Source organism: Topomyia yanbarensis, chromosome 2, assembly GCF_030247195.1.
Source record: "Topomyia yanbarensis strain Yona2022 chromosome 2, ASM3024719v1, whole genome shotgun sequence".
Lineage (NCBI taxonomy): Eukaryota > Metazoa > Arthropoda > Insecta > Diptera > Culicidae > Topomyia > Topomyia yanbarensis.
In genome coordinates, this window is record NC_080671.1 from 302,986,296 (window position 1) to 303,012,342 (window position 26,047).

Below are 26,047 nucleotides of genomic sequence, written 5' to 3' on the forward strand. Positions count from 1 at the left end.
GGTAAAAATATCGTTCTAAAGTATATTTATACAAATTCTAAGTGATCTGGCACGGGATATTTAGGGATCATTTTGCAAGATGGTTTGACAACAACAAACCTTTGTGTGACTACCCAATAATGTTATTGTTTCAACCCAATGGCATGTACTCATTGTCGACTGCAAATATTGTTATATGGGACATAATAAAGCTCAACGACACACACCACGAGTGCATTAGGGTTAAAAAACATCATCAAGGAATGGACATATCTCTGGACATCCAGAGTAAAGATTTAGAACAGGTGAATCATTTAGGTGTCCTATATGTTTATTGTCCACTGAGAGAATATATTCGTGAATGTGCTATGACTTTCGTAAAATGTATAAATTTTTCGTACATGGTATGAATCATTCGAGATTTCATGGAAATGTTTTCATTTTTATTGCAAGTTTTTCGTTAAAACCTTGAAACGACTTTCGTAGGCTTTGTACGAATCGGTTTTATTAGTCAAACGAACTGTTTGATGAAATATACGAGAATCTTAGTAATATTTCGAGCACCTTCCGTAGTACGAACGATTTGTTTTTCCGAGGAATTCCCCAAATGTTTATGCAAAACGGTTTCATCTCACTGATAGAATTTATTTGTGAATCTATGGAATTAGGATTCATAAAATTAACTCTCGTAAAAATATGAATTGTTCCCATGCGTTCAGATGAAATTTTTATTTAAATTAGTTGATCGTGAACTTATCTTTTAGGAAATTATTTCGAATCTATTTAATTAATCGTACGAATTGTTTAGTGAAATACACAAAACGCTTCCTTATATTTACGAACATCATTCGTATTGTATACGAATAAAAATAACTTCAAAAGATCTTAAATTTTTTTTAAATATTATGAATAATTTTCCCGAACATTACAAACAATTTTTGTGAATATAATGAATCATATTTGTAAATTTTACGAATAATTTTCGTAAATATCAGGAATAATGTTAGCTCTATTAACGAAAAATTCGTAGTCAACTCACAGAATTAGTTTTATGTGTCGATCATTTTAAACCGAAAAATTGATTTTCTTTAGTCATTCATTGTTTTTAAAATCAATTTTCAAAATCACTCCATCACTATAAAAGTTATTCTTAAATATTACGAAGTTTTTCGCATATTTTATCAAACAATTCTTACTATTAACGACCCACGAAAATTGTTTTGTGCCAAGAGCGGTTTTTGTCAAAGAATCCCTACAATATCGTTTCACAAAAAAAATAGTTGCTACTAGAGTACATCTAACATTTTTCAGAAACGAAACGAACAAAAATACCACAATCATTGTCATGCATAATATTGGTGAGTACTTAAATATATTTTGCCTTATCGAATTTTTTAATAAAACAATCAATTTTGTCAAGCATCGAACCAAAAAAAGTAAAAATAGGAAAACTTTCGCATAATGAATGAAAAAGAAATCGTGCGACTAACGAAATCGTTCAATGTACGAAAAATAAAACTATTAACGGACAAAATATTTCGTTTCATTCACGAAAAATTGTTTCGTCCTAGACGATAACATTCGGGCAATGTACAGTAAATCTGTGAAAGAGCGAAAATTTCTGTTTGTCAAGTCGCCACTGTTTCAGTTCGTGAAATGATCGAACAACCTGTGGTTAAGCCACAAATATATAGACAGAATTGGTCCTTTGCATCAATAATAGCAATTGCTGATCATTTTTTAACTTTCACCCTTGGAATGATGATAAAGTAGACTATATTCGCAATTTAAAATTTTTAATTTGCAAAATACCTAACATAAATTATAAATTATTCCTTACTTTTGTCCTAAAGAAAAACTACCTTTATGTAGGCTTTGAAGAGAATTGAAAATATGCAGTTTACGCTTTGGTTGTTACCGCAAGTTAATAAAGGGTGAGTTGATAATTATTGCGACTTTTGAAATTGACTGGTTAATCGGCTATAGTTATCGAAATGATACAGTAATTCAGTATATGTAGTCAGTTTACATACGTCGGTTAAATTTAGAAATGAGGATGGGAAATGCTCGGCAATTGACAACCTTCATCATACCCCTTTAGGTATAGATACGTTACGCAGACGGACGTTAGGAATACGCACGTTTGGAATAGAATAGAGGACATTAGGCATAATAGACGATTGGCATAACGGACGCTAGGCATAAATTATCATGTTAAAGTATCACTTCAAATAAATCACTTTTTGACCGTGATCGCCTCGGGTGGTAAGAGCGTAAATGTTTGAAGCTTATCAAACTCGATCACCATTTTATTCTGCTGCATTTATTTAAGAAATATTTCCTCAAATAAAAGAAGGAGACTGAATGCTTGGCATGCTGAAACTCACCTTGTGTTAATTTCTCGACGTTCAATCAATGAATTGCACATGACTAAAATAGACTCAACACTGTTGTTTAAAATCAATCTCATTTGTATTAAGATATGAATAACGCACATTAACTGAGATTAGTTCTCACATTGATGCATGGTATAATTGTACAAGATGAAAATTTAGGCCTTGAAGAACAGCTCACGAAAGAAAGAATGATACATTTTATTATTCATTCAACGAATTTTTTGATACTTCTGTATTGATTATCTCCCATATTATTCAGTTCATTGATTATATTCTTAAGGCCATCAATAATAGAACGAAGGAAACTGTCCGTAGCCTTATGTTGATACTGTCCATAATACTGCAAGATTGCACAAGTTCCAAAATTTAATATTTGTTCATTATTTTCCTTTTTCGAAATTTGAATACAATTGTATAAGTAATACGTCTAATTGGCTTGAAATGTGCTTGTACCAAAAGTGTTCATAAATGAAGGGATATTTTCCTCATCTTATCCACGGAAAAAATAGAAAAAACTCAACACTTGCCAGGGATAAATATTTCGCACGTTATTTTTCTTTTTAGAGTCTCTCGTTATTGGTGTTCGCCGATGTATTTTTGACCATGGACGGCGTAAGTGATATTTTGGTCAGTGGCGGCGGCGTTGGCGACGTCACGCTGTTGGTACATATCGGCAGCGGCGCTCCGAATATCGACAGCTTTGTAGCCAAAAAAGCTTTGACAGTTCAATCCCTCACCTCAGAATTATCGGTTTCTATTGTAAAAGACTTTGCAGCACACAAGGCGTGTTGTATTAATATTGAAAATCATTTCTGGGCGAAGCTCGAACACACGACGAATAATTTATGAGACCAGAAACGTACCCTCCCTGTCGCCTCATCACGACCACAACTTCATGAATAATAAATAAACCTTAAATTGATAAAAATATTTGTTTTTTTACAAAACTAATTCACGCAAAAAATACATGGCGTTGTACTCGAACGTTTAATAGGATTACTGTGGCTGTGTCCGCTTCGCCGCCACTCACCCCAGTGGGATTGAGTTCAATCCCATCCGAGGTCGTTGAGATTTTCTATGGTGAAAAATCTGTGATCACGGATTCCTTTGGAAGGGAAGTAAAGCCATTGGTCCCGATCCATGTGAAGATGGGCCGATATCCAGGATCCAGATGGTGAAACCACCTCTCTGGCATCACTGCGGACATAAGCCGAAGGAAAATGAGACAAAAAAACTTTGTCTAAAAAGCCGAGAATTGAACGATGTGCTATTTTAGTAAATTCTCTTCATGTTGTCGTGATGTTCATGAATTAATTCTTGAATTTTTCGCGTTGAATTGTGTGATTAATGCTCATGATTACAGAAACTTAGTCACCATTTTCGTAATTTTCTATGAACGGTAACGTGATAATTTAGACTTGAGCTTACTGTCGGATTTTTTACACGGAGTTATATTGCCAATATGAACTGAATCGTGAATGTATCCGATCAGCAACGTATTTCAGTTTTGTTAACTATTTCACGAACTTGAATTGTGACTATGTATTGTATTTTTGGTGCTCAGCGAAATTGCATTTCATTCCGGACATTACACTGAACCTTATCAAAAGAATAAAAAGGTTGCGAGTTTTAGTAGTTCAACATTAACTCTCCGAAATGGCCTAACAGATTAATTACTTATTTCGCTCATTATTCCGCTGCAGAGAAACATTTCATGAAAATTACACATTAATGCACATATTTACTCTTCGTAGAAGAAATTTCTAAAATTTCTTGCGTTGAAACCAAAGCAAATTATGAGACATCAACAAAACAAGTTCCTTTACAACTCTTATTATCCTTTTTGAAAAATTAACATATTTTTTGTAGATTGCTTATTTGGCGAGAATAGTCTACCGAATCCTTAAAATTTGAAATAAGTTTTGCTCTAAAACTTATAAAATACTGATTTTTTATATTTTTTGAGTATATTGTTCGATTTTTGGATACAAAGACCACAAAAGGCAAAATTTTACTTTACCTTATTTTACGAAGCTTCGCATGGTGTCTATTTTTCATAAAACAAACAAATCTTAGATTTTAACAAGAGTAACAAATTCTAAGTGAGTTTTAATTTTTCTTTGGACTGGAGTGCTCCAAATTTATTTTTAATAGTTCGCTTATTTTAAAAACATTTTTTTGTAAACTAGTTGGCAATAATTTCAGATTATTTGCAGCTAAAATTCGCAATATTTTTTTATATTCAATACTTCAAAGCTTTAAAATGGATGAAACTCTTTGTACATTGATAAACTACTGAAATAAAACAAGTGTAGCAGTAAAAAATGTTTTCAGATTCTTTTATTTTAGTTGGGCTCGATTTATACGAACTTTGATCACTCGAATTTTACAGTATAGATTGAAATACTTTGTACAATACCAATAAACATTTAATATTTAATAATTTAATATCGTTTCAGAATTGGTCTAAACAAACATTTGAATGAAAAATATTGACATCAAGAATTTAATGTGGGTGAACATGCAGGTTATTGTTTTTCCGAGGAATTCCCCAAATGTTTATGCAAAACGGTTTCATCTCACTGATAGAATTTATTTGTGAATCTATGGAATTAGGATTCATAAAATTAACTCTCGTAAAAATATGAATTGTTCCCATGCGTTCAGATGAAATTTTTATTTAAATTAGTTGATCGTGAACTTATCTTTTAGGAAATTATTTCGAATCTATTTAATTAATCGTACGAATTGTTTAGTGAAATACACAAAACGCTTCCTTATATTTACGAACATCATTCGTATTGTATACGAATAAAGATAACTTCAAAAGATCTTAAATTTTTTTAAATATTATGAATAATTTTCCCGAACATTACAAACAATTTTTGGGAATATAATGAATCATATTTGTAAATTTTACGAATAATTTTCGTAAATATCAGGAATAATGTTAGCTCTATTAACGAAAAATTCGTAGTCAACTCACAGAATTAGTTTTATGTGTCGATCATTTTAAACCGAAAAATTGATTTTCTTTAGTCATTCATTGTTTTTAAAATCAATTTTCAAAATCACTCCATCACTATAAAAGTTATTCTTAAATATTACGAAGTTTTTCGCATATTTTATCAAACAATTCTTACTATTAACGACCCACGAAAATTGTTTTGTGCCAAGAGCGGTTTTTGTCAAAGAATCCCTACAATATCGTTTCACAAAAAAAATAGTTGCTACTAGAGTACATCTAACATTTTTCAGAAACGAAACGAACAAAAATACCACAATCATTGTCATGCATAATATTGGTGAGTACTTAAATATATTTTGCCTTATCGAATTTTTTAATAAAACAATCAATTTTGTCAAGCATCGAACCAAAAAAAGTAAAAATAGGAAAACTTTCGCATAATGAATGAAAAAGAAATCGTGCGACTAACGAAATCGTTCAATGTACGAAAAATAAAACTATTAACGGACAAAATATTTCGTTTCATTCACGAAAAATAGTTTCGTCCTAGACGATAACATTCGGGCAATGTACAGTAAATCTGTGAAAGAGCGAAAATTTCTGTTTGTCAAGTCGCCACCGTTTCAGTTCGTGAAATGATCGAACAACCTGTGGTTAAGCCACAAATATATAGACAGAATTGGTCCTTTGCATCAATAATAGCAATTGCTGATCATTTTTTAACTTTCACCCTTGGAATGATGATAAAGTAGACTATATTCGCAATTTAAAATTTTTAATTTGCAAAATACCTAACATAAATTATAAATTATTCCTTACTTTTGTCCTAAAGAAAAACTACCTTTATGTAGGCTTTGAAGAGAATTGAAAATATGCAGTTTACGCTTTGGTTGTTACCGCAAGTTAATAAAGGGTGAGTTGATAATTATTGCGACTTTTGAAATTGACTGGTTAATCGGCTATAGTTATCGAAATGATACAGTAATTCAGTATATGTAGTCAGTTTACATACGTCGGTTAAATTTAGAAATGAGGATGGGAAATGCTCGGCAATTGACAACCTTCATCATACCCCTTTAGGTATAGATACGTTACGCAGACGGACGTTAGGAATACGCACGTTTGGAATAGAATAGAGGACATTAGGCATAATAGACGATTGGCATAACGGACGCTAGGCATAAATTATCATGTTAAAGTATCACTTCAAATAAATCACTTTTTGACCGTGATCGCCTCGGGTGGTAAGAGCGTAAATGTTTGAAGCTTATAAAACTCGATCACCATTTTATTCTGCTGCATTTATTTAAGAAATATTTCCTCAAATAAAAGAAGGAGACTGAATGCTTGGCATGCTGAAACTCACCTTGTGTTAATTTCTCGACGTTCAATCAATGAATAGCACATGACTAAAATAAACTCAACACTGTTGTTTAAAATCAATCTCATTTGTATTAAGATATGAATAACGCACATTAACTGAGATTAGTTCTCACATTGATGCATGGTATAATTGTACAAGATGAAAATTTAGGCCTTGAAGAACAGCTCACGAAAGAAAGAATGATACATTTTATTATTCATTCAACGAATTTTTTGCTACTTCTGTATTGATTATCTCCCATATTATTCAGTTCAATGATTATATTCTTAAGGCCATCAATAATAGAACGAAGGAAACTGTCCGTAGCCTTATGTTGATACTGTCCATAATACTGCAAGATTGCACAAGTTCCAAAATTTAATATTTGTTCATTATTTTCCTTTTTCGAAATTTGAATACAATTGTATAAGTAATACGTCTAATTGGCTTGAAATGTGCTTGTACCAAAAGTGTTCATAAATGAAGGGATATTTTCCTCATCTTATCCACGGAAAAAATAGAAAAAACTCAACACTTGCCAGGGATAAATATTTCGCACGTTATTTTTCTTTTTAGAGTCTCTCGTTATTGGTGTGCGCCGATGTATTTTTGACCATGGACGGTGTAAGTGATATTTTGGTCAGTGGCGGCGGCGTTGGCGACGTCACGCTGTTGGTACATATCGGCAGCGGCGCTCCGAATATCGACAGCTTTGTAGCCAAAAAAGCTTTGACAGTTCAATCCCTCACCTCAGAATTATCGGTTTCTATTGTAAAAGACTTTGCAGCACACAAGGCGTGTTGTATTAATATTGAAAATCATTTCTGGGCGAAGCTCGAACACACGACGAATAATTTATGAGACCAGAAACGTACCCTCCCTGTCGCCTCATCACGACCACAACTTCATGAATAATAAATAAACCTTAAATTGATAAAAATATTTGTTTTTTTTACAAAACTAATTCACGCAAAAAATACATGGCGTTGTACTCGAACGTTTAATAGGATTACTGTGGCTGTGTCCGCTTCGCCGCCACTCACCCCAGTGGGATTGAGTTCAATCCCATCCGAGGTCGTTGAGATTTTCTATGGTGAAAAATCTGTGATCACGGATTCCTTTGGAAGGGAAGTAAAGCCATTGGTCCCGATCCATGTGAAGATGGGCCGATATCCAGGATCCAGATGGTGAAACCACCTCTCTGGCATCACTGCGGACATAAGCCGAAGGAAAATGAGACAAAAAAACTTCGTCTAAAAAGCCGAGAATTGAACGATGTGCTATTTTAGTAAATTCTCTTCATGTTGTCGTGATGTTCATGAATTAATTCTTGAATTTTTCGCGTTGAATTGTGTGATTAATGCTCATGATTACAGAAACTTAGTCACCATTTTCGTAATTTTCTATGAACGGTAACGTGATAATTTAGACTTGAGCTTACTGTCGGATTTTTTACACGGAGTTATATTGCCAATATGAACTGAATCGTGAATGTATCCGATCAGCAACGTATTTCAGTTTTGTTAACTATTTCACGAACTTGAATTGTGACTATGTATTGTATTTTTGGTGCTCAGCGAAATTGCATTTCATTCCGGACATTACACTGAACCTTATCAAAAGAATAAAAAGGTTGCGAGTTTTAGTAGTTCAACATTAACTCTCCGAAATGGCCTAACAGATTAATTACTTATTTCGCTCATTATTCCGCTGCAGAGAAACATTTCATGAAAATTACACATTAATGCACATATTTACTCTTCGTAGAAGAAATTTCTAAAATTTCTTGCGTTGAAACCAAAGCAAATTATGAGACATCAACAAAACAAGTTCCTTTACAACTCTTATTATCCTTTTTGAAAAATTAACATATTTTTTGTAGATTGCTTATTTGGCGAGAATAGTCTACCGAATCCTTAAAATTTGAAATAAGTTTTGCTCTAAAACTTATAAAATACTGATTTTTTATATTTTTTGAGTATATTGTTCGATTTTTGGATACAAAGACCACAAAAGGCAAAATTTTACTTTACCTTATTTTACGAAGCTTCGCATGGTGTCTATTTTTCATAAAACAAACAAATCTTAGATTTTAACAAGAGTAACAAATTCTAAGTGAGTTTTAATTTTTCTTTGGACTGGAGTGCTCCAAATTTATTTTTAATAGTTCGCTTATTTTAAAAACATTTTTTTGTAAACTAGTTGGCAATAATTTCAGATTATTTGCAGCTAAAATTCGCAATATTTTTTTATATTCAATACTTCAAAGCTTTAAAATGGATGAAACTCTTTGTACATTGATAAACTACTGAAATAAAACAAGTGTAGCAGTAAAAAATGTTTTCAGATTCTTTTATTTTAGTTGGGCTCGATTTATACGAACTTTGATCACTCGAATTTTACAGTATAGATTGAAATACTTTGTACAATACCAATAAACATTTAATATTTAATAATTTAATATCGTTTCAGAATTGGTCTAAACAAACATTTGAATAAAAAATATTGACATCAAGAATTTAATGTGGGTGAACATGCAGGTTATCAAAGTCACCCCAGAATATGAAAGCGGACTTGAAATTGAAATCACTTTTGGTCAAATAGTTATAAGCGTTCATTTTCACGTAAAACCATCCCCTCTTCTTCACTATGCATCAGTACATGGTTTAAAAATACTAAACTTGAAAAAAATGTACTTACTTCGAAAAGTGAACAATGTCACCCCGGTTTACGGTACCTATAACTGGTCGCAAGCAGCTGCAAACAATAGTCCAATTCAAGACCAGTGAGCGGAGTGGTATGAAATCGTACATGATTAGGAGTATGGTCTAAATTTGTGGACTTATTCAAAAGCGCACAAAAAACCCTTTTCGAATCTATGAATAATAGTATGAGTTCCGTGAAATTGTTTAGGTAAAGGCACAATTCAATTTTTTTCAAAATTTGCGAAAATTGTCTCAGAGGTTCATTGTGTTACTGTGAGAATTTTAAATGATTTTTGCAAAGCTGTTTTAAAACAACATTGCGCATTTAAGGGTTAAAATAATGAACTATTGCACGAGCACGGCTGATGAATCGTGACTAGCATACTAGCATAGTATACTGAGTTCCGTGAAATTATTCGCATGCAAATATTTAGAACATGCGCAAAATCGCTAATTACATTAACTTATCTTGAAAGTGGAAACGTATTTTATGAATTTGACACATTCTTTCGTGACGTTACAACGATTTGACGATTCTTCATTCCATAAATATGTTATAACTTTATCAAATGAACACCTACATCAAAACTTATTACAGATTCGGAAAGCAGACAAAATTTCACTAAAGTTTTAATAAACATAAACTGAATATACTGGAAGAGGATTGTTTTATGATCGATAATGTAACGTGACGTTACAACGCGTCACAAATTAGAACTTTCAACGTATTTATAAAAAAGTCAAAATATCTGCTCTATAAGATTTTTTATCAAGAATAAATCTTCTATGATGTATTTCTAAGTAGCATACGAATAACTTGGTGTCATTAAATATATTTTTTATTGTTTTGTTTCTTATAAAGCATCTTTTAACTTTCGTGACGTTACAACGCTCCTTTCTCAGAAAAGCGATATCTCATTGCGTTGTAACGTCACGAAAATCTTCAACTTTTCTAAAACTCTGTAATTTACGCTGGTGCTATTATTTTGGTTAAAATTTTAAATATTTATCACATTTGGCCATGATTTAAAGATAATTAACTCGAATAACGATATGGGGTTGTTGAAAAATCACGATACAGTTTATTGTTTTATTGTTGCAGAAATAATTGATCAAACCAAGAAAATTTTTATTTCATATCTTGTTGTGGATAGATTTGAGCCATTTGACAATTTATTTATTTGACACGGCTCAATATGATAGTTTAACGGAGCCAAAATAGCAGCTTTTATCACATATTTCACAAACAAAAATAAATTGGCAGTACTGCTTTCTTTAATTTGGTAAGGAATCAGGTTCCCGATCCGAGTTTATAGCATGATATTTGTATTGTTGGGCTTACACAAGTGGATTTAAATGACAATTTAAGCGCCAGACAAACGACAATGCTAAGTACTCTGAAATATTGTATATATTATAGTTACAAAGATTCAGAGAAAAAGAACACGTCACATCGCCGTGATACTACTAAAGAATATGTTACATTCAATCGTCAATTCGACGGAATTTTAAATGTCTGCAAACACCAATAAACACTCCCTCATCTATCTTTTTTGTACTCATTTGAGATGAGCCAAAGCCTTTTTATCCGACTCTAAGCAATTGAGACGGTTTAGTGCGGTCACCCAGATAGGTCTCTGTAGGCCCAATTATGTTTTTGCAACCTCCCGTAAATTCGTATTGGATTTAATACGTCAGGTATTTCGATTATGTAGCTGCTTTGACGATGTATTTTGGCTTGTAACGGAAGAATTGGTTAGTTACTAACTGACGGCACGTGCGACTACAACAGAGGTTGAAGACAACCTTATAACGGGCGTCTCGTCGATGATGGCGAAGTGTGGAATGGTTGATTACTGTGAGGAAAGATATATTCAGGGAACGCATTATTATTCATGACTAAATACTAACTCGAGAACAAAGTTCAAAAATTACACCGCACGTTCTGGACTACGTTGCTGTTAGCGTAATTGCATCGGAACGCGCCATATGATCGGCGCCGAGGAGAGTACAGTGTAGGTGGACTTTTAAATGAAATATAATGTGACGTTGCTCAATCGTTTATTAAAAATACCTTCTCTAGTGCATTCAAGTGTTGTAGATCAAATCTTACATAAAATTTCGTTTATTTTCTGAATCTATAATTAGGTTTGATGAAGGAGTTCATTTGAAAAAGTTATAAGAGATTTATAGAATGAAGGTTGGTCAGATCGTTGTAACGTCAAGAAAGAATGTGTCCATGGTGTATAACCCCTTAAGCACTTAAGGATATACATTCTGAAGTTATGAATATCCCGCTAGTATAATTTCCTGTTTACGACACAACTTGAAAGCGTTTCAATAAACCATACGAAGTAAAATTTGACACTATAGGGTGATGAGCCTATTTGCGCTATGTTTCTATTATCACCCTACCCGTTTGAAGCCGTAGGTTAGAGCAGTGTCTGTCATCTTTGTTCAACGCATTGAGTCAAATGGTAGCGCAGCAATAGGGGCACTCGATTCGGGTTTTCATTGTGCTCAATCACGGGAATTTTACTGTTTTCAACGCTTTTGTGTTATTATATTGGTTCTTAACAACGAAGCAAAGCGGTTGATGTCAATTTTTACGCATTCCATTGAATGTAAGGCAAGAAATTACCGAATTAGTGTGGCACCTTGCTTAGTATGGTGAAAATAGGCTCATCACCCTATCTGATAAATCATTCAAGCGGTTGATAAAAGTTGAATTACGTGACGTTACAACGCAAAGTGTATTCTGTTGTAACTTTAGTTCTGCACATCCAATAAAACAAATTGTAGGCTTTTTAGAAAAGTATTTTTGAATACAAAGAGAATCCGGAATATAAATTTGAACAAAATTTTAGTTTTTTAATAAAATTAAAACATAGGCATTTTTCGTGACGTTACAACGCAGAAACAATCAAAACTTCTACTAGTTCAAAAAGTATTAGTGGTCAAATCAAGGAAAAAATCTTTCTAGTTTTATTGTTTTACACTCAATAACGAAAAAATTCCTTTAAACAGATAAAAATTTCAATAATAGTTTCATGAAATAGAGCTTTTCTTAGAAGTCAATAATTCAGGAACCATTTTTCGTGAAATTCAACTTCATTCTCTATATATTTTTCAACTATTTGTCGAAATGCCAATAGTTGGATTACATAACTTTTCAATGGTTTAAACACTACCGAATCGAGGAAAAAATATTGTGATACCAAAATAAGACAAAACAAAAACGTCCTTCTGGTGGACAAGCCCGCGGAATGTGTCATTTGTGAACTATTCCACGCGCACAAATGGTAAATCTTACTTAGTTTTCTCGGAATCACAATCAGTACGCGAGGCAAAAATGGATCCATGAATAAATTGAATTTTTTTTTTCGAAATAGTTTTCGGAAAAGCGTCAATACATTTTGTGCACTAATTCACAACCACCGAATCATAATCATAATGTGATAAATCATGAACCCGTTATCGTCGCATAGTTTGACCATAAACAATGTTCTTAGTTTCGTGGATAAAATTACGAGTCAATATATGGTTTATGAATAAAGTTGTGAACTAGTCCACGGACAGAAAAACGATATGGAAATGACATAGCGTGATTGATGTTCATGAACAAAAGAAACATATATACACATAAAAGCGTTATGCAGGCTGAGTTTTTTTTGTTTTCGTGCCATTTCCTCTGATTTTTTGATAATAGTTGTCATCGATGTCTTCAATTTTCACACTTGCATGCCCACTCACACACTATGTTATTATAAGTATTTCAAAATTTACTTAAGTAAGCGCAATGACTATACAATGAACATTTCCCATATCCCCACCTCCTCCCCATGGACAAACAAGGACTTTCTCGTGACCCCTGTTCTCCTCTAAATTGTCCATAGATGACCCTAAAAGTGAACATTTTGGGAAATCTCGAGTCCGCGAAATATCGGTGCGGGAAACATGCTTCAGCGGCGCGCCGCCGGTTTACCGTTTGGCATCGACACAATTTCCAGCGGTGACGGCGTGGCGCGATGGCGCACAGGTCTACTCGTTAAAATTACAAGAAGGTATCATATAGTAAAGCGTAGTTTTTTTCTAGTCCGAAAAAACAAACGTAAGGTTCAACTCTCTACAATAATGAAAACTTTGCGTTATCTTTATATTTTTGTGAACTATGCCTATCGTCCATTATGCCTAACGTAAATTTTACCAATCGTTTATTATGCCTAAGCTGACCAACTCTGTCGAAAAAATCCGTACACCATGCAGACTATCTGCCTGACAGTGGTGAACGATCGCGCTTCGTAGCAGAATGGTGTACGGATTTGATCAGAATTGGTCAGCTGTGTACGGATTTCGTCAGAGTTGGTCAGCTTAATCATGCCTAACGTATATTATGCCAATCGTCAATTACGTCTAACATGCATTATGTCTAACGTACTTATGCCTAACCTATTTATGTCAAGCTTTCCGGTACGCTTTTCTCAGTTTTTCCTCTTCCTCGTGATTTCCGTTTCGTTCTTCGCCTCTTCTTTGGTATTCTGGAATTCGCTCATTCACCGTATATGGAGCCTTTGATCACGAATGGTTAACCACGTTAGCACATGTGCATATGGCCTGGTCAATCAGGTACTTTAAAGCGAATTTCGACAGCTTCTTCCGTTCGAAACGGTCATCCTCAACTGCTTAAAATCCGCTTTGGTGTAAGTCTCACCATCAATAGGCAAAATTTGGTTAATTGCGGTCAAGTATGAAAAAAGGTACGCAAGTGTGTAATAGTCGCTATAATTATCACCTTTCAATAGAATGATCCACTAGTGATATTTTTTCGCTTGATTTTTTTTTTCGATTTGCGACGTTGCGTTGGAATAGCTTAATTACTATTAGACCACTCAACCGTTACTTACACTGTATCTGCCATATTTGAACGTTGATGAGCTTGAATTGATGCGTCATTATTTTCAAAGAGCAAATGAAGGTCATCAACAGTACGTTCCCCTGTGCCCATATAAAGTGGAAAATTTGCGCATTTTCCCTTCTTCACAGGCACACGAGAACACAATATGCGAAGTGATCTTGACATGAAGTTGGTATGAAATTCTGCTAATAATATGTAGACAACAAAATTTCGAAAATGATTTCGCAACGATTTAAGCGTAAATGTACAGTTCTAGGTCAGTTTCATATCTTAATGAGTATTCATGCGTTTGGAAACTTTCCCAATACTTTAATCAAAACATATTTGTAAAACTCCAAACAATAAATATTCATTTGTCAATACAAATCTCCAAGAGTATTAAACAGATATTTGTGAATAAATTTACTTTCTTTTGTATAGCGAAATTACAAGAACTGTTGAACTCTTTGAAAACTGCGATGCCACGCTAGAATAGAAAAAGGAAGAATTTGTACGTTATAACGTGCAATCCTGGAACCAGGCAATCAGAAGATTTCAATGCATCAGCAAATTCACAAGAAAGGAACCGTTTCTAACAGCAAGCGAGCTTCGCGTTTAGCTAGTAGGTGTTTGGTGATAGTAAATATGACTGCTTCTCACCCTTGTATTCCTGCACGCAAAAAATTTAGCATATTTTAACTAAAAATATGTGTTATTGATCTCAATCATTTATTGTTTATTGCTTCAACCAACGAACTTATTGGTTTGAAAATATTTTCCCATTAAATCAACAATGAACCTTAACTTTCAAAAAAATATTTCAATTTCAATAAATAAATTGATTGTCTCCCGACCAATAATTTTATATATTGCATTTAATCCAGATTTCTATTGAAACTGCAAAACTGCCTACCTCTGCGTGTACGTTCATTTCCAGGTATGAAGTAAACCCGTTGGTTCTAGTTCCGTGGTCTATGGTCTACAGACGCGGATCCAGAAAAAAAATTGGGGAGGGGTCCGAAATTTCGACTTAAAAACGAAGATTGTACAATTCGTAATACGTAATAATGTTATGTGATGAATCTCAGTTTTTTGGTCAAATTTGGTTTGGAATTATTTCGGGTTTGAAACTAGTATAAAATTGAAACTCATTTAAAATTTCTCAACAAGTAAAATAAATTCGGAGGGGGTCCGGACCCCCAGGACCCTGGATCCGCCACTGATGGTCTAGATGTGAAGCCACATCTCTTGTGTTGGTAATTGGTCGATAGATACCGGTGGAATATGAAGACTAAAAACACTGTTATTTTTCTTCGGGTAAAACCTGCCTAAGGCTAATGTGATATCGAGCGGTTAAAGCAATAATCTATCCATTGGGTTCCTGCACCTATGTTTTTTTTTTCTTTTAACTTGGATATCAAAAATTGTTTATTTCTCTATTTTTGTCTAACTGCGAATATTCAATTTAAATTCAATATAGACAAGAGGAATAATTTTCGAAGAGAATCATACAATGTATTTCTATACATCGATAGCGTTTCATTATATATCTTTGCAATACTGAAACTACAGCAGCAAGCAAGATTGTTAACTGTTGTCAATCGTTGTATCATGTTTGTATCTATCTATACGATCCACCTTCATTAGAATTGATAACACTCGCTCAAGCTTGCTTGTATTATCGTCTGATGTACTTACATCAAAGAATTTGCTTAGGACCATCTATTAACAATCTCTATATTTGTATCAAAAGTGGAACTAGTGATTTGTTGATGATCTGAAAATATTTAATTTTTTAATACCAGAACTCTGCCATGATTCCACATTATAGGGTCAACTGATTCGACGACCTTAAATGAATTTGTTTGAAGCTTATTCTACTACCATAATAGATAAAGAAGAATGAAATGATTAAATTCCAACTATTTCTAAAAACGATTTGACCATTGTCTACGGGGATAGAAACGATCACCCTTACTGTTGACAGCCAAGTTACAGGTGTAAGTCGCTATAAACTGATTTGACAACTTTATGAGATAGGAGATACCGTTCATGCAAGACATATTTCTTTTCCGGTCTACTAGTTTTTCTCCATATACGTCTATCCGGTATCAATGTAGCAAAAGCCAGCAACAGTCACTGTAAGTAAACGGTAATCTGGTAGTTTTTTCTCGTGTGAACTGAACTTGAATGGAGACGATGTGAAATTCGATTCATTCAATAATATTTACTCCGATTTATTACAACGAGCAAAAATTTTAGCAAGTTTTCCAGTCTTCCATACCGTGGATAGCTCACACTCAACTACGTATGTGTCGCATATAACTAATCTGGTTCGTCGTGAAAGTTAATTTCCTCTTTTGGCCTTTTGTCTCAGTTTAACCTCTTTTCTTTTTCTCTTGCGTATTTTATTCACAGCTGGCGAGCTGGGAAATGCCGTTCAAGATGCATTCGTCATCGCAGTTGAACAGCAAGCAAGAGAAAGACTGCAACGCCTGTCGGCTCTCAAACGGATCACTCCGGTGGACATGTCTCAACTGTCTATAAAGGTAAGTAATACGACATGGAACTACAGTGGAATGGTGTGTCTTTCTTTCGTTTTTTACTTGATTCACTGAACATATCTTTCTTACATTGTTGTAATAGGCAAATCGCAAAACATTTCCAATTACTCTAACGTTTGATATAAGTATTTGACTCTTACCTATGATATTCATCTATCGTACACTACATCGAACCATCATTAGCAATTCAAGGTACTTCGGACTGTTTACCCATTTCCAGTTTGGAAAATGACAGTACATCCTCAATAACCAAATCTATGCATTTCATTCACACGGTTCTACCATTTGCTGGTATGTATCACTACAAACCTGAGATAGAAGAATTTTTTGAGTTTATATAGGGTGATGAGCCTATTTTCACCATACTAAGCAAGGTGCCTCACTAATTCGGTAATTTCTTGCCTTAGAAACAATGGAATGCGTAAAAATTGACATGAACCGCTTTGCTTCGTTGTTAAGAACCAATACAAAAACACAAATGCGTTGAAAACAGTAAAATTCTCGTGTTTGAGCACAATGAAAACTCGAATCGAGTGCCCCTATTGTTGCGCTACCATTTGACTCAATGCGTTGAACAAAGATGGCAGACACTGCTCTAACCAACGGCTTCAAATGGGTAGGGTGATAATAGAAACATGGTGCAAATAGGCTCATCACCCTACTTGTAACTTCATTGCTTACATGACATTGATTTCAAAACATTGATTTCCAACGGTGAACGTTGCTAGCCTAAAACATCCCCGTGGATTTGGATGCAATTCATTGCGTCATCTCAATCATTTGAAAATAAGTTAATGCATGAGTTTCGGCGCTTTCTAGTATATTTTATTTTTTAAATTGAATAGGATTCCAAGCTCCTAGGTATAATGATAGGTACGAGTAATTGATCGAAAATTTATGAATAGTTTTTTCCTTTGCCGAAATGAATACCGAAATAATTCAATTTAAACCAAAACTAATCGAATATACTCTAATAAGAATAAGCAGAGCCATGGTACTTTAATATCATTGGGTAGTTTTGGCTTCCTGTTCTAACCGATTTTGTATTTTTTTTCGTTTTCTTAAGCATGAATCTTTTGGGTCAAATAAAAATAAAAAAGTGCAGAATCATGGGTGCCTTAATGTGAAGCCGCCATCAACAAAAATGATAAAGCATCATATCACAGAGACGATTAATATTTCAATCCAAGGTTTTCAAAAAAGACAGTTTGTGATGACAAGTTGTAAGGTGACATGACATTTGAAGGCTAGAAATGAAAGATATTGCGTTGTGTTTCTCACTTGCATTTGCATAATGTAAGCCATAATTACAAGTAAACTGACTGCATCAAAGTGCAGTTATTTGACCTCCATAGTTGCATGACGTTGCTTTAGGATGAAGAGTGCTTTGGTCAAGAACACATAGAAGAATCAGGCCTTTTTGAATCAACAAAACGTTTAGTTGAATCTAAAAAGTAACGAATGACTGTTTCAAACTGAAATGGGCGTTTCCCGAAAGCATGCATTTGGTTTAATTCAACAAAAACTTCATTTTGCATTTTAAATAGAAACATTGTTGTATCAAAATAAAATTTGTTGAATCTAATTGAACCCTTTTTTAAAACCCACAGTTTGTTTGTTTATTTTCAACTAAATTTGAGTTGTTCTCTCCTTTGGTTAATACAAAAGATTTGTTTTTGTTTCTTCGAACTTGTTTGTTAGGTTAAACTTATCATGATTTTGTTGTTTCAAACGAAATATTTGTTGTTTCAAACGAAATATTTGTTGAAACTATTGAAAAGCCAACAAATGAATTTGTTCGTAATTTCAAGCAACAGCATTGATTGAATCAAACCTGAATCTTGTTTGTCACTATATCAAACGGGAAAATTGTTATTTGAAACCAAAATTTGTTTATCTTTACTATTTTTTTTGCGTGAAGGAGGAATGATTAAGTAGAGCGATTTTACCGCAGAGCTAACTAAATTATCAGGAATCAGAACATATTGGCTCAAATGGCACGTTCCCCGTATTTTGTCGAGGATATATTGCTGTGTCTTCACTTCCTAAACGGAAGGAATGGAAAAGGAAAAAGTAGAATTGGGAGGGTCGTAAAAATAACAGCACAAAAACAAACAGCAGATAAGTTAAACTGCTTGCAAGATAGCCTAAACCCACAGAGAGCAGACATATAAGCTAGAACAAACGTTCGCGACAACCTGTGTAAACATTTAAATGAAAACACGTTAAAAATCACTATCGCATACAGGTTCGCATGCATGAATCACAGTTGTATCCAAGTTTGCACGCAACGCCCGTATAGCGTATTGCTGGGCGATCGTAGCGCCAGCTAGTAGCATTCCAGATGAAATAAAGAAACGCGAATTGGAATCAGAAAGCATTTTTTCAACTATTTCGTGTGGTTTAGTCAAATGTGTGTATAATATTTTTTTCTTTAAAAAAACTATCTGATAGATATGGATTTCCATAATTGTCGTATGTTGTTTTTTGAAAATATTCGAGGATCTTCAGTGTGTTTTCTCCAATTTATGCGGGTTTTTCATAAACAATCAAAACTTGTCCATTTCGTGGATTACTGAGTTTGTACGTTTTTTTTGAATTACCAAAACATTTCGTTTATTTTTAAATCCCCAGCATACAAATGTTTGAGTTGACTTGATTGTTGTATCTGTTCGTTCCACGTAAGATAAGTTTGACGTTTTACGGTTGACCTGACAAGTGCTTTGAATGCGCATATGTTCTACTGTTTCCGCTGTCTTCGATGATGCTTCGTTCCTCCCAAAAGATTCTTCGAGCTAACAAATTCTCGTGATTATCAAAATATTTAGAGATACTTGAATTATTTTGTAGAAAGATTAAAAAACTAAAATGGCTGTTCAAATAGTCGAAAGATTAATATTTTTGAGTATGCTACATAAAACTATCCATATTTCAAAATGGCCTAAACTTCCGAAACCTTTCAAGTGGGAAAGCAAATTCATAAGCAAATAGTAATCTCTGAGTATATACATACCCAGCAACACATGAAACAGCTAAAAACTTTAATGCAAAAATATTATATTCTTAAAATTAAAACAAATTTAGAAAAAAGTTGTGTTACAGAAAAAAATATTCTAGAATTCGGCGCATCGAAGAATCTTCAAAAATGTCTCGAATTTTCTGATATATCTGTTGATAGATTGAACTACTGTGAAAGATTTGTATTTCTGGGAATTTATTTGAAGTGAGATAATTGTACTGGTTTGCTTAGTCTTCCCCATTTCAAAAATGCCGATAGCAAAACCCCAAAAGAGACTTTACTTGAAATCTCAAAATGCAAACCTAGACAGCTATTTTAGTGAGTTAAACTGAATGAAATCAACGCGTATGACATAAGGAAAACAAACAGGCTTTGGCAAAGTTCAATGTGTGCGTTCTGGGAACGTCTTCTGGATCTATATCGTTTTACCCGTAACGGGTGCGTGATACAATATGCTAACGTTATACATCAGTCGAAAAAAGTATCACTGGTGCATGCAGAAAAGTTCCCTATCAAACTCAGGACACCCAGGTTCAAAGCGCTATATCCACAATTACAATTAGCGTCATAATATATTCACAATAACAATCAGCCAGCATGTATGCAATCATTTGACAAAGCAATAAAAACCTAAGCTTTTTGCTGCATGAAACGTTTTGCTTCCAATCGAAAAGCGGCTTAAGGTTCAAGTTACCTTTTTTAAGCATGTGTTAGAATTGAACGCTTGGTAGTGTGCGTAGGAAAATTTGTGTTCAGCTTTGCCACCGGATAATCCATTTAAACCTTTTTAAAAGTCTAAAAGAAGAATATCAGTCGATTTATTAGATCATCACGATTCAATTCATGCAAAATACCTGCTGGAAAAACCATCGGCTTAGCTAAATGGTGCTTTTGAAAAAGTGGCTGTGGTTTTTTCATTGCGCAGTTGTGGTGCGTACCCCAGCTCGGTGTGGTAGTGTGATAAAAAATCACAGCCACTTTTTCAAAAGCACCATCCAGCTAAGCCGATGGTTTTTTCAGCAGGTATTTTGCATGAATTGAATCGTGATGATCTAATAAATCGACTGATATTCTTCTTTTAGAGTTTTGAAGAGGTTTAAATGGATAATCTGGTGGCAAAGCTGAACACAATTTTTCTTACGCGTACTACCAAGCCTTGAGGTAACTTGAGCCTTAATGTATGCGATATTTTTCATATATTCTATTTTTAGACGTGCACGCTAAAGTCGTTTATATTATACAATAGATAATACATTGACCGTGGAAAAACCTAACAAAATTTGTTATAATGCTGATACAAGCCTATCACAGGTTGTCACATTTTTGATATATACTAAAGGAATTGCTGCTATACTTTTTGTTATTTTACCTCTTAACGAGACCATAGTTGTAACACAACTTGTAACGAAAAATCGTCATAACAAAGTAGCACAGTCTGTAATAATTTTGTTATTTCTTTTTGATCGGGAATTAATATCCTAGATTAGTGAAGACGTGGTCAATGCTCTGTCATGTATGGCTTCAATCACTCTATTCTGAATACTGTGATTCATATCATGCCGAAGGTATTCTATTCAATTGTACAGCTCAATTTGAAGCAGAACCAGGGCAATGTCCTGACTCGGGAAGAAAAGACAAAAGTAGAAATAAATACCTGAAACTCACTTAAAATTTTTATCAGTTGTAGCTTCTGTTTTCTATCCCAAAGCTCCCGCGCCAAAATGAGTTTCCTCGACGAACAGATAAATAGCCACACGCGATTGACGAAAGATTCTCAACGTTCGTCTATTATTTCCTATTTCCATTCTTCTCGTTCTTATTATGCAAGTAAGTCAATAATGAACTTGTTCGTAACCTCTTATTATGTCTAGACAATTGAAGAACGTAGGCATTCACTTGAATTGAATATATCAAGAGGAGAGTCACAGGTAAAAGGACACCAGACACCTCGAATAAGTGGGTGGACGGGAGCATTGCGCGCCACGGACAATGCTCTGTCAACATATAGGGTAAAGACCTAATTTTGGCACCATTAGGGAAGCTGCCGCGCTATTCTATTAATTGCGCAGCCTACAATCAATGAAATGCGCATAAATTAGCATCAGTATCCTTGATTCGTTTCCAAGAACTAATATAATAACAAAAATGTCCTGAGAATGATGAAATGTTGGAGCGCTACTAAAAATCGAATCGAATGGTCAAATTATTATCGCAATACCATTTCACAGTGGTCGGAAACGCCAAAAACGTGAACTTAATTCACTAGAGGCCAAACCATCGAATATATTTACAGGGTGTCTTTGGAACAATTATTCGTATGAATATTCCCCACAACCTGATAACAATTGAAATTAGGCATAGCTTACTATGATCGAACTAAAAAAAATAGTTTTTATGCTGACGACGTAGAAAGTTGGTGTCTTCGACAAAGTTTCAGAAATGCTCATAGTGAAGAATATTGTTGAAGAACTTGAGCTTGTAGGACTAAAGGTTATCGAGTTATAAGGTGTTTTCTATGGCAACACCCTTAAATCTATTTTTTTTAATATAACTTTTTTCATTGTGACTTTTCGTGCAAACTATGTTCAAGACAAATGTGTAGGTATCAAAACTACATCATATTGTCGAAGACTGTATGTAAAAATACTCATTCGTTTCAAAGTTATTGAAGATTTTTACATTATTTTACGCCAACTTCAACTACGTATAAGAAAGAAAGGTGCAAACCAAAATACACGAACACGCACTTTTTTCACTATCTAAACTATGCACAATCAAGCTAAGAAGGTTTGGTGCGTGGCATTCTAGAACCCTATGAATAGGGTAAGCTTACTTTATCATGTTTTTTGATTTTTTCCATACAAAAATCAGCAAACAAAAATTTATTTCTATTTTTTCCGTATAATTTAGTAATTAATGGTATGACATCCTTTTGTGAGCATTAAATTCATTATGACATGTCTATTTGAGTATATATTAGTTTGGGATCTCCAATGATATTAAAAACTTCATATTTTTGCTCCCTCGTTTAAAAAATCTGAACTATTCAGTTATAAGTTGAAATAATACTTGAAATTGAATATCAAACCAGAAATTTAAAAAATTGGGGTAAAAAATAAAAAAAATTTTTTGCTGATTTTTGTATGGAAAAAGTAAAAAAAACATGATAAAGTAAGCTTAAGGGTTCTAGAGTGCCACGCACCAAAACTTCTTAGCGTTAATGTGTATAGTTTAAACAGTTAAAAAGTGCCTGTTTGCGCGTTTTGGTTTGCACCTTTCTGCAATGCAAAAATCTTCAATAACTTTGAAACGAATGAGTATTTTTACATACAGTCTTCGACAATATTATGTAGTTTTGATACCTACATATTTGTCTTGAACATAGTTTGTACGAAAAGTCACAATAAAAAAAGTTATATTAAAAAAAATAGATTTAAGGGGGTTGCCATAGGAAGCGCCTTATAACTCGATAACCTTTAGTCCTACAAGCTCAAGTTATTCAACAATATTCTTCACTATGAGCATTTCTAAAACTTTGACGAAGACACCAACTTTCTACGTCGTCAGTACAAAGACACCTTGTAAATATATTCGATGGTTTGGCCTCTAGTGAATTAAGTTCACGTTTTTGACGTTTCCGACAACTGTGCATTTAAGCCAATGCGTTGAACAAAGATGGCAGACGCTGCTGTAACTAACGGCTTCAAATGAGTAGGGCGATAATAGAAACAGGGTGAGAATGGGCTCCACACCCTAACTAAGCATAAACGCGCTTAAAAAGGCAAAACAACTACAGTTGAAATATGAATGACATCGAAGTCAAACTGACTTAAAGATTGGCACAAGAAATAATGAATGTTTTTCCTGCAATTATCACCAAACGCAGACTGTTACGTAAATACACTGCCGCACGGTGGCCAGAAGCAGGCCAAAACCTAAAAAAAGTTGTGTTTCAAATATTTATATTTCAAATTTTTTATTAGTTTTCTTATGCATTGCATTGCCTTTGAATGATGATTAGATTTTTAATAGCACCTTAAACGCCGCTGTGTCAGGCCATTCTAATGATTTTCATTTTCCAAATCACAGTAATGATTACTTCAAATTCATCTTACTTTTTCCATTTTTAACCAGCTTCATTTTAATGGCCATTTTAAGAGCTTTGTTTATACTTTTATCGTGTTTGCCAAATTTGATTCGAGCTTCGATGTATAGTTGCAAATGTATATTAAGTAGCCTGGTAACAAAATCTTTTTTTACAATTTTTTTTCTATACAATCATTATAACGGTTCTAAACGATCATATATTGTACATTCTATGGAAAATCATCTCTACTTTTCGAATTTGAAGATCTCGATTTGCTACTTTTGGCCCCAAAGAGGTTTAAAAACGACATTTTTGAATATTTGCTGGTATGAAGACGCATGGTTATTATTGACGCCAAAAAGCAATTGAATCAAACGTAAACAAGTAGAGGTTTTAAATAGTTTTATCCAATTACTATGTTGCTGTTGATATAAATAATCAGTAAAAAAATCTGTCAGTAAAATTTTATTTTACCAATAAGCAAGGTTCGATATTACTGTATAGAAAAATGCATCTCATTTTTCATCATTTGTAACATTAAAAATTAACTCAGCGCCCCACAATTAGCTTAACATGTGATTTTCAGCCAGATTTTTGGTTTTGTCCGACGCTTGTTCAAAGACTATGTGCCGTTCCGATCATATTTGTCTCATGTTCCAAATCAGTCGAGTCGATAAAATGCAATGAAGGTTTTAAACATGTTCTTTTGTTTAAGGCAAAACGATGCTACTAGCATCCCGTTCGTCATTGTATATACATTCATAGGACTTACTTGTGATGATTCATCCTGAAATGCACTTTTCGTTATCATAAAATTATCTTTTTAGCGTTAAACTTTTTTAGTTTGACAATTATGCTAGCCAAATAGAAGCATGTTTATCCCAGTGCGGTACACGCATTAGCCAACTTGTAAAACTATGGTTCCGGAACCTGGAAGAACGACGTTTTCGCTTAATAGACCAAAAATGCTAACAGGTTTATTTGCCTCAAGAAAACCGTTTCAATAGAACTGAATGGAGTTCACGCAAATCGGCAGTGGTAAGAACGATTTCTTTTACGGGTTAGAACCCAACCCGATTTTCAGTTCAAAGGCCACCAACCTAAATTCGAAGTTTAATTCTATTTGATTGCACTTTGTTTTGAAACGGACTAAATTTCAGCACTACCACAATAGATCTAAATACTGGTCGCAGTGGTTCGTCTCCAACAAAAAAAAATCAGCTCCAACCATAAACGACTTCAGTGTAAGTGGGAACGTTGTATTGGCGTCCCTTACGCAAGACTTCTAAAAGTTTTTCGAAAAGAAGACAATTTTCTTATAGGAATACAATAATTTTGCTTTTGTTTTAGTTTTTCTTGATACAATATTTATACGATCCTTTAACACATATTTCGTTGATTTTATTTCACAGGACAGATATGCGTGGAGCCTTTACGATGGGACAAAATGGCTTGATATTTTCTTTCCAAATTTTCAGAACAAGACCTACGGTTTGACATGTTTACATGAAAATATACTTGATTTTGTAACGATTGTCGGTCAAAATCGATAAAATACGACATGAGACAGATATGCTTGGAATGGCAGTACGTGATTTTGATACTTCACCTAAGAGTATGCATCTATTGAAAGAATTGCCAAAGTTTTATACCATTTGTTGTTTGAGAGTTAAAACGACTCAGCGTGGACTGTTGCGTATCAATTCATTACGTGTTTCTCGTTTAGGTTCATATCACTGTCTACGTTTGTTGTTTGTCTGGAATTTTCCCCAAAAAGAATTTTGACAGATGGTTTACAGCGTATGTAATCACAAGTTTGTCTAGATATGTGTTATATTTTTCTATACCGTGAACCCACCTACCCTTTGAAAGACTATAAAAATTATCTTTTGCGAATTTTACAACTATCAAAACACCGTAAAAGTTCTAAAAAACTTTTTGATGGGATTTACCTAACCATTCACACTTAGAAATAACGAACAGTACATTTGACGTAAACAACATCGAAACGTATTTTGCTGTCTAATGATGGAGCTTTACATGTTTTGACATGTGAAATAAAATATTGTGTC

The 26,047-nt window shown here is 33.9% G+C and overlaps 1 protein-coding gene and 1 long non-coding RNA gene across 9 annotated transcripts in view; one reads left to right on the plus strand and one right to left on the minus strand.

Annotated features, from left to right (window-relative positions):
- Positions 1-26,047, plus strand: part of LOC131683409 (protein PALS1) — a 141,280-nt gene that overhangs the window by 37,730 nt on the left and 77,503 nt on the right. For all 8 annotated transcript variants that reach the window (XM_058965376.1, XM_058965377.1, XM_058965375.1 and 5 more), the window contains one exon: positions 16,724-16,854. In XM_058965376.1, coding sequence (XP_058821359.1) covers positions 16,724-16,854 — 131 coding nt within the window. The remainder of the gene's footprint in view (positions 1-16,723; positions 16,855-26,047) is intronic.
- The window catches only part of LOC131683411 (uncharacterized), a 148,551-nt gene that overhangs the window by 34,504 nt on the left and 88,000 nt on the right, over positions 1-26,047 (minus strand). The gene's annotated exons all lie outside the window — the stretch shown is intronic.